The following is a 10,890-nucleotide window of genomic DNA, read 5'->3' on the forward strand; positions in this document are numbered from 1 at the left end:
TGTTTTGCATTGCATTGTAGAGACACAACCCATTGTGACATGTTGATATAAACTGCACATTTGAGCTAATTGTACAAGATCTTACGTGTATTTAATGTATAGTGTTCACAGTACACTACTGCAGAAACAGTACTGTAGTATGTTGTTATGATTCCCAAAAGTGACTGTCTAGTGTCACGTTTCAGTTAGAAGCAGATTTACAGCACATCCCATTCTGATCACACGCTCTGGAACATCTGCAAGTTAAACAAACCAATAAAAGTATTTGTGTCACCTCTTTTGCAACAGTTAACCAAGTGTTGTATAACACTTCGGCTCATTGTAATTCCCCAGACCTCCCAAATAGCTCTTCTTCATCTTATTGACAAAAAGAGACAGAGGTGAACTTGAAAAGCCAGATATGGAGGACAGATGGCTTGGGGGGAGAGCGGTAGAAGCATTCTAAAACCTCAAAAACTACTCAACCTGCTGACACACCTTGTCATTACCGACGTGGATCAACGGCTAATTGTTGGTTTGAAGGAGTGAGTAGAAGCTACCTGGAGCACATACTGTTCTTATTTTGTTTTTCAGCATGTGATTCACAACAAAATGTTCACAGTAGATGAGCCTGTGGTGAAAATGACCTTAGAACTGATTATACAACTAAATAGCTTTGCTCTTCAGTGGCACCGGAGTGCTAATAGAGTCCTCTATCATTCCTCAGCCATCACACAAAAATGTACCTTCAAGGACCCAAACTTCAGCAGTTCAAATGACTGCATATGGTTAGAAAGCTTGAATCCTTGTTTACATTTTAATGTGTGCTAATTCACCTTGCGTGCATTGAGAACAAAATGTAAAACATGTAAGTGATGAAACATGCATTTGATTGCCTTTTCATGCCACAAGAAAAGAAATCCCCCAAAGCAATCTTGTAATTGAGGGTTGATCCAAAAATTACAGACTGAGATTTAGGCAACAGTGTAAACAAGAACACAGACAAAAGGCATCGAGACATAAATAACTGGAGTGTGACACACAAAGAATGAATACACCAATAATATTATACAATAGTAAATTTAATTTAGGTCAAATAAGAATGTGCTGTCAGGTGAGTGGTGCCTTCAAATTATTTTAACTAATGTAATTCATTTTCAGCGAAAGATCAAAAGAGAAATCATGTGAATGTGTCTATGTGAGGCCTTTGTTCTCAGTGTGATGTGCTAACACCCATGAAGACATGAGGAAACACTAAATCAGATTTATGTTTTGGAGCCACAGAGTTTTTCTTCAAAATACATCATAACCAACAATATGTGTGGCCAAAACATCACCATAACAGAATCTTTTTATATGTAAAACATAAGGCTTTTAATCTGTAAAAAAAAAAAAAAAAAAAAAAAGTAATGATATGGAGATACATTTTTGGGTCTAAAAGTTTATGTATTGTTAATTTATGATTCGAATCACTGGGAATTAATAAAACCAGCCACACAGCCACAACTGAAATGAATGAAAATGCTTATGAATTGAATACAGCATAGCATAGCATAGCATAACATAACACAACATAAGTGCATTTAGTCAATATACTATATATTTATTTTAAAATAATCCTTAAAACCAAGCATGCAACTGCCATTGAAATTAATGGAAATAAACAAATATATAATATAATAATAAAAAAGTGGCTTTAGAAGTAATAAATAAATAAAATAAAATTAATTCGTGGCTTTAGAAGTCAATATATTGTTCTTAGTAAAACTTATTCATTTTTGGAGGAATCACTGTTATTCAATCCATGACACCAACCATGTCACTGAAATAAAAAATAAAAAATTAATAAAAATAACTTTACCATTAACCTTTACCTTTACCAGGAGCTTAAATGGAAAGTTGCTGAGGTCAGTATGTGGTGTGTTGTTTGAATATCAAATAGAGGGTGTCCCTTTAGAAAAGAAAAAAAAAAAGAAAAAAGAAAAATCACACACACAGATGGTATGATCATTTAGAGGAGAAGGGGAAACAAAGACAGATGATGTGAATGTGTGTGTAGTCTATCCTACACTGCTTCTGCTCTCAGCTGGACAGAAACACATTTTTCTGACTAGACATCTACAAAGACTTTTTGAACGAGTCTTGTCTGTTGTCTCATCTCTAGACCATTAGACAGTGCATAAAAACAGATGAAAAGCCTGGTTAAAGTTTGATTTTAGATAGGGACCAGACAAACTCCAGGACGAAGGACTTAACCCAGCATTGCTTTAGGGGCCTGTGTCTGCATTTACTGACTTGTAAGTCACTTTTTGCTAAGTGACAAGCAACCAAGATGAAAAGATCTGGGAAACCGTTTCTGTCCTGTAGCCATTTGTCATTCTACAAATTAGCCTGCTATGTAATTTACTCCCATTTGTGGCACAAAAGATGCAGTAACCTCCAAAACAAAGCACACAGTTTGAATCTGCAACTACTTTTATGAAAGGTTTTGCATAATAAAATACAGTGATAGAATTATAAAGTAACAAAACTAGACCATGTAAACATTTCTTGGGTACAATACGGTGTTTCACAACTAGAAAACGGTCTCAAGTGTGTGTGTGTGGAGTGTGCAGTTTTGGAGCTGAGCTTAGCTTTCATGGCTGCGCTTCATGCACACACACATCTGTTTCTCATTGAGGCAGAATTCCTGAGTGGATCTGAGCTGGTTTGTGCCTGGGAGCCTCTTAAGACAAGAAGCGGACCATCTCAGAATCTGCTTCTGCTGCTTTTCCTCCTACTATGGGTCACAATCTTTTTCTGCAAGCACATCTTCTAAAGCTGCTCTCTTGACCGCAGACCTTTGTTCCAGCACAAAAGCTGCTCGGTTGTGTAATCAGGTGTGCTATTCTTCTTGCATGACAAGCCTGAACGTCAACATGCAGCAGCACAACAGCAACAAGCAGAAGAAAGAATGAATATGAGGAGCTGAAGGAGCTGTACACCCGTCTGGTAAAAATTAAGGTGTCACTTCACTTTCTACTATGCAATGCTCATGGATCAAAGGTCAGTGGGACAATCACCAGAATGTGATCAGGTGACTTTAATCGCAAAGAGGCCTTCTTTTGATCACAAAGCAGCAAGACTGTCTAGAAACAAAGAAAAGACTAATGGTTCAAATATAAAAGCTGCGGAGCCCCCTTGTGGCAATGTACAGAAATTGCACTGAATTGGCCTGCGCAGTGTAAGTGTAGTGTAATAAAATGATATAAAATAAATGGAGATTGATTAGTGTCTTTAGAAATCAAAATATTGTGTTAAAATCTGAATCACTGGTATGGAATCCATAAAACCAGCCACACAACTGCCGATAATTAAAAAAATAACTAAAATAAAATCAATAAAATAAAAATATTGTTCATTATGAAAGTTGAATCATTGGTGAACACTGTAATCACCATGATATTAAAATATGATTCAAACAATATCCTTGTCAGGTCTGTTGTTTTCTCAATGAAGAAGAATGATAATTGTTTTATGACTTATGGGATATCCTGCGTAAGGACAACAGATTAATAAAACAATCAGCATCTTGCTGTAAATATTGACTTTACAATAACTTAATTACCTTATACAAACATAATGAGCATCAAGTATTTGTGAACAGTATAACAGTAAACTTTACACTCAAGCTTATAGTATTTGGTGCTATAAAGTACTCATGCCTTGGAATAACCAAACAAAACAACTAAAATCCAGATAACACTGGCATGTTTTAGGCTAACTAGTACAGAACATGAATTCCACAATCAGCTTTAAACAATAAAGACTGGTGAAGATAAAACAACAATCCTTTAAAGGCTGTTTTAAGATGAGAGGTGGATAAGAAGAAAAAGAGCAGCATTCTTTCAATCGCTGCTGTCGTGTCTGTGTAAGCTTAATATCAGACGAGGGTTTGCGCTCTAAAAACAACATTCCTGCCCTCCCTGCTGCTCAGTTTCAGGTCAGATCCAGCACGTTTATGTGCTCGGGATACATGCACAGGAAGAGGAACTCATTTATCCAGCTCAGTCAGAACACAAACACATGGACTTCTTTCTATTTTTGGTCTGGCTGCTATTTATAGAACATTCTGTACTTTATAAGAGGAGGCATGGGATGTGAAGGGATCAGATGGATAAAGAGAACTTGGAGAACTGTGGGTCAAACTCACAAAACTAATCCTGACACCACTTAAATGAATTAAGGGAAGGAACAGTTGAAAGAGCGTCTTAGAAATAAATGAAACAAATCATTTGAACTCTGGCTTAAAATAAAACCGTTTTCTAATGATAAATTGAAGATAAATGGTTAAAACCTTTATTTTTTTATTTTTTATTTCTTGCACTACTGTTCAAAAGTTTGGGGTTTGGTAACATGTTTAATATTTTTGGAAAAAATTTCCTATGCTGCATTTATTTGAAAATATACTAAAAAGTAAAAAGACTGCTGTCATTATCTTTCATGGTAATATTACTTTAGTTTACATCAGAAAATACTTAATTTTTGTTGGCAAAGTCCAAACTGAGGAGAGAAAAAGCCCAACATTTCACGATCCAATCAGATCCTAATGTATCAAATCGCATCTGATTTATTTTCCTGCAGAATATTCTGATTAACTCTTAATTAAATAATTTCTAAAGGCTATTTCATGTTGTCTTAAATATCTTTTCTTCACTTCTTAGATGTAAGAACAGCAGTTGAGAATTGGAAACAAAAGCTGAATAGTGATATATTACAACCGGTGTACTAATACAATGTTACTACAACAAAACACTGCTGGAAACTGGTTTCTGTCATTGTCATTGTGTATGGCGTCACAAACAATGAATGTGGCAAAACTGTAGTATAACTCAAGCAGCTCATGTCATAATATGAATGCCAGTGTTTCCCCCGGGCCTGTGCAATAACCCTTAGTTCAAGGCGCTGTGATCTCCTTTAAAGAATCTCTAATGAGAGCATGAGGATGTTAACATGCTCATATCCAGCAATGCAGTGTGTGTTGTGCATATAGTGTCTGTCGTCTGATCTACTAATGTGCTGACATATCCCTGGACTTCATTACGCGGTCAGAGGAGTTCCTGAATGTAGACAGCTGCCAGATTAAGTTTCCTCTTTTTGTGTTTCTATCTCCCACTCTTTCTCTCTGGCAATATTTAGCAAACATATAATAGTTTTCATCACTCCTAAATTCACCTCAGACACATTAAGACAACATATTTTACAGCAAATCTGGACTGTTCTGCTGAGAAGTGCTATTAAGAAGAGCTTCCTATTTATGTAATACATTGTGCTTCTGTTACTTAAAAGGACAGTCCACCCAAAAATGAAAATTCTAACATTTACTCCCTATGAAGATATTTTGAAAAATAAAAAATTTTTTGTCCGTAAAGTGGTTATTCTGGACCCCACTGACATTCAATGTACAGACAAAAACATCTTTAAAAATGTAGGTTTGGAACGACATGAAACTGAGTTGATAATGACACAATTGTCATTTACAAGCACACTATTCTTTTCAAATGTAAAGTGTAGTCAATTAAGGTAACCATAAAAAATTGCTAGAAAAATAATTTGGATACATTTATAACACACAAAAAAATACATAGTGCACCTATAAATCTCTAAAGTGCCAACAAAACTGATATTTGTTGGAGATATTTCAATGCTTAAGGTGTTTCCACACTATCTGTGGACCTCTAAGGAAAGAGTTCACTGGTGTAAGAGATAACTGATAATATGGTTAGGAATATCCAGGTGGGTCACCACGTCCACAGCTCTGGTGCACAACATCGTCCTCAGGGTGATACGGCTCACCTGCTGCAGAGAAAGAGGGTTACCTGCAAAAACACAAAATGGAATGCAGCATTAAACATTTAAATCAATAATATCTCAATGCAACAAAATTCATTTAGATTTAATTTAGCTACAGAAGAAGAAAGAACATGAGAATGAGTCAATGATGACAACTGTGGCAACTTTCACTACATTTCTGATACACTCTTACATTGCCTTCCGTAGAAACCAAACAAAAACACATTGTGAGTGACCTTACCAGGAGATTAAACATTCTTGCTTGATAGAATTAAAATATGAGACTTCAAGATCACGACCTCCTGTCATATCATTTAATACACAAAATCAGAATGTTTGCATTCTTGTATTTATTTTAGTCTCTAAATGTTATTGCCAGGAAAATATTTATATGCTCCAAGGACACGGTTTCTCATGAATCTGGTTTACATTCTGAAACCGGGCACTGGCGTGTTGTGCTTTGACTTGTTGTGAATGTATCTTTGAAATGAGACTAATGATGGATTCCAGACCTACAGAATCCAACTTTTAATCTCATCATCATAAACTTCATTTAATTTGTTGCAACATCACACCCAAAACATCCTGAGCAGCACCTAGGCAGCAGACCTGGCTGTGAATCACTGCTGCAGACACAGAGGCAGCATATCACTACAGCCAGAACACCTAACATTAACATAATAGATTTTATTTTCCAGAACATTTTAAATCTCAGTGAGACCACAGAGAACATAATAAAATTGTGAACTGTGAACAGATTCTTCATCATGCAAATCAATTTAACATATAAACACATTTAGGTTTGCTAACAGCTTTTAAATTAAGCCGTGAGCACCACCTGCTGGACACCTTTCATTTTGCCTGTTATTTATTTATTTTTATTAGAAAACTGTTTTGCCTTTTTATTTTAAATAACTTAAAGCTGTTTTTTATTAGGCTCCAAATTATTGCAGAATACTAAACATTTAATTTTCATTTTTCACCAAAACTGAAATTGTGAACGTGTTTAAACTTTCAGTGTATTTCCAGATTTCAAATATATTTGTTTACTTTTTGAACCCTGTATATTCAGACTGTCTATCCTATAAAGTAGTGAATGTAAACAATACAACATATCATGTAACCAATGCAAACCATTTCAAAATACAAATAAGAATTTAGTATAATTAAATTTCCTCACAAGGCTGTTTTGTTTTGAACTCACTGTCATAAAGTTGAAGACTGCGCTGAGGGCGTATCAGACTTTGTGTAGTCAACTGGCTTCCTGTCATATTTGTCACGGGCATAAATGTTGGCCCCAAACTCCACCAACAGCTTAAAGCTCAATCATATCACATTGTTGGACTTTGCAGCATGATGTAAGGGCATCTTGTGTATGCTGGTGGCGTTTACTTGCACACCTGCACACAATGATTCACGATTACAGCTTCACTTTGGTGATTCCAGATCTAAACTACCTGCTTTAGAGACACATTCTTCAGTGTTTGCATGCCTGACAGAGTACTTTACAATCTCACGGCATCTGGTTTCACCTGCATTCAGTAGTACTTAAACACACTCCATGTGCTGGCTGGCACATGCCACGTGTAGAGGAGTACCAAAGTACAGGTCATTGGCAACCAAACTGGCTCATTTAGCAATCACTAACCTCACACAATCTGCATTTATTACACAGATTATTCTCACATTATACGATGGATAGGCAACTATTTCACTCAAAACGTTTAGTTAATAAAATAATTAATTATCCATGAATGTGTAAAATTATCTTAGATTCCGAAATCTACAGAAATGAGAAAAAGTCAATAAAATACAAATACACTTTTCTCGTGGACGTACCGAAATCAACGAAAAAAATAAGGTCGTGCTGTTACTACTTCCATCTCCGCTTTAGTAAAGTGCTATAAAGTTAAATTTAAACAATACACTGTCGCTAGCTAAGTAACTATAGAAGAAATTCTGCTTTGTTTAGAAGTGCGGTATATACATCACGTGGTCTGTTCTGTTTTGGCCCTAGTTATGACGTGCTGCTGGGAGTTGTGGTTTACTTAAAAATAATAATAATAATAATAAGTATTGGATACATTTGGACACAAATGTAGAAATATGAGTGCATTTTTAACCAGGGACATGGCGCACCAGATAAGACATGACAACAACTTTATTTAAGAACATGAACAATACATAATGCTTAACAGACAGCCATTTTAGGTTAGTTAATTAGGTAAACATATCATGTAAAGTTAAGTTCTATATGTTTAATATATCTCGACAGACCCCCTAAAGTGCCTTCAGGACCTCCTGGTTGAAAACCATTGGCATTTATTTTTATAAAGTATTTTAAATGAAGCAGGAAAATTTGATAAGTTAAAATAATAAAACAATACCTTTCATAAAACTTATTCGGAAACATTAACACGTTCACAGCTGGTTAAAATAAAAATAAAAAGGCTGATTTAAAAGTTAAATTGATATTGAGTTTTACAGGGGCAAACAATAACATAAACATTATTAGTACATTTACACTGCAAAATCTTTTAAGGCAATGTAGCACATTCATTGAAATCAAGTCATCACAACCCCAATTAAAGGGGTCATCAGATGGAAATTTAGCACAAGTTGATATGATTCTTTAGGGTCTTAATGGAAAGTCTAACACAGTTCAGTTAAAATTTCACAATGGTAGTGTAAAAAAAAAAAACACTTTTTTTACTGTCAAAATCAGCTCCCTTTTCAGCACGCTGTTCTAGTCCATGTTGCTTTAAATGCTAATGAGCTCTCCTGACCCAGCCCTTTTCTTCAGGGGGTGATGAGCAGACTGTAAAATTCAACTGGCTAACTAGCTCATTGATAAGAAAGGGGATTTGCAAAGACTCATAAAAAAAAAAAAAAAAAAAAAAACCCTAATACTCACTTCTGCTGATTAAGTTGGATCACAAATGAGTCGCCCATTTTAGGCAGATCGGGATAAGCGCATTCTCTTAAAAATAATAGTAATATTAATCCTTCAGCGGCTCAGATGTCGGGTGTAAATGACGACTGCTATATTCATTATTACATCCAGCAACAAAACACCTTAGTCGCTTAAATGGAGACTTTCTTGTCTTCCCCTGCACCGGGGTCGATACAATATCGAACTGATGACAGCTCACTTAGGGCGGGTCTAAGTTGAGATGCTAGTGTCAATCAACTACAGTGGGAGGGGCCTGTTGAGAACTAGGTCATTCTGACAGGAATCTCAGAACAGCCTGATTTGAGGAAGGGTATTTTAAAATAGGGATTTATGTTCAATTTATGTTCAAACAACTTGTAAACTGAATTTTGCATCCGAGGACCTCTTTTAAGTAAACATAGTTTCCATAGGGTTATTTATAAATAACTTAATTAATTCACTCTTAAACTTAAGACTTATCAAACTGCAGTCTATTATAGGTTTCTATGGAACTTAAAAAAAAATAATAATAATAAAATAAAATTATGATTTATAAATGAGATATTCAATGATGCGCTGTGAAATGTCCAGTTTAGGGATCAGTTCCAAAGCTCTGGTGCCCAACACAGTCCTCAGGACGGTACGGCACAGCTGCTGTAGAGACAGAGGATTACCTGCAGAAACACAGAACAGATGAAATACTCTGAGACATATACTGTATAGCAACTATGCAGACTGTAACACACTCTCATAGTGCCGCAGGCAGAGATTTGCAGGAGATTCTGGTTTTGTATAATCTCTAGGTTTGTGACCCAAGTTATCACTTATGTTGACATCTCCACCAAACTCCACCAGCAGCTCCACCAGGTCCACTCTCTCGGCCCTCGCCGCATGATGCAGTGCCGTCTCATGGAACTTGGTGGCATTCACCTTTGCACCTTTGAAAGTATGAATGATAAAGCAGAATAATGCATAATAGTGCAAAATAAAATATATAAAGTACACCTATAAATAAAGTACCTCACCTGCATTGAGCAGCAGCAGGGCACAGTCGAAGTGAGCTTTAGCACAGGCAGCATGTAACGGCGTCCCAAAGTAAATGTCAAAGGCCTCCAGTAGCGCTCCCTTGTCTATCATAAGCTTCACACAGTCTACATCACCTAAACAGAAATAATGAGAACACACACAAGTCTTAACACAAAGCAATCCATCTCACCTTGCCGTCTCACCTCGTATGCAGGCCTCATGGAGTGGGGATGCAGTGAGGGCGGTCAGGGAAGGGTTGACTGATGCTCCGTGATCCACCAGCAGCTTGACACTTTCTATGCTTCCAGCAGCACAGGCATGACAGAGGGGAGTACTGCCATGGATGGTGCGTACATCCACCTGTACACACACGCGCACAGTTTTTAGAAATGAGTTGATACCTTAGAATTAAACAAAAAAATTAATTTAAAATTTCCAAATATCAGTGCATTGTTATTGATCCGATCTTCTCTAATATTGTTGGCTCTATGATTTTGCTCATGCTCCTCTATTGTAACGTTAAGTCACTTTGGATAAAAGCGTCTGCTAAATGTATACGAAATTCAGGACATCACTCGTTAAAATATACCTGGTGCTGTAACCCACCTGGGCTCCTGCCTCCAGCAGTATTTGAACACAGTTTGGATGGGCTTGGATGCAGGCATCATGCAGTGGGGTGAAGTTATCCACAGACACGATATTAACTGATGCTCCTGCCTCTATCAGTTGCTTTAACTGCAGAGCTCGACCTAGAGACGCAGCCTCGTGTACCGGCGTGCGATCAGCCCAGTGGCCTACAAATGCATACTTTATTTTCCTTCAGGTTTTAATAGATTTTAGTTCAACCATTAAATCCCCCCCAAATACTCACCGATGTCACCATAAAACGTTGATCGGGCAGAGGTGAGTTCCATAGTTTAATAAATCTACCTGACATTTAACAAATATTACTCATATACCATGCGAGAAACGTGCTGATAAGTTCTATATTTAGAGAAGCCGCCTGTTTTGTTATGATTTGCGACACTACGGATTGAATACGGCAAATTCGCAAAGGATCCTGGGAGATATAGTTCCCCAGTTCGCGCTCACTACCTTACAAATTTCATGAGCTATCATCA

General features: G+C 36.7%; 1 protein-coding gene and 1 pseudogene across 1 annotated transcript; both read right to left on the reverse strand.

The window, feature by feature from the left end:
- Positions 1–5,474: 5,474 nt before the first annotated feature.
- On the reverse strand, positions 5,475–8,763 carry LOC113048644 (ankyrin repeat and SOCS box protein 13-like; annotated as a pseudogene).
- Positions 7,955–10,858, reverse strand: LOC113047814 (ankyrin repeat and SOCS box protein 13). The gene is made up of 6 exons (XM_026209120.1): positions 10,641–10,858; positions 10,376–10,563; positions 9,973–10,129; positions 9,769–9,903; positions 9,490–9,681; positions 7,955–9,417 (listed from the first exon to the last, which is right to left on the reverse strand). Exons 1-6 carry the CDS (start codon positions 10,681–10,683, stop codon positions 9,287–9,289), a joined length of 846 nt encoding a protein of 281 aa, XP_026064905.1. The 5' UTR covers positions 10,684–10,858; the 3' UTR covers positions 7,955–9,286.
- Positions 10,859–10,890: the final 32 nt, after the last annotated feature.

Source organism: Carassius auratus, chromosome 29 (assembly GCF_003368295.1).
Source record: "Carassius auratus strain Wakin chromosome 29, ASM336829v1, whole genome shotgun sequence".
Taxonomy (NCBI): Eukaryota; Metazoa; Chordata; class Actinopteri; order Cypriniformes; family Cyprinidae; genus Carassius; species Carassius auratus.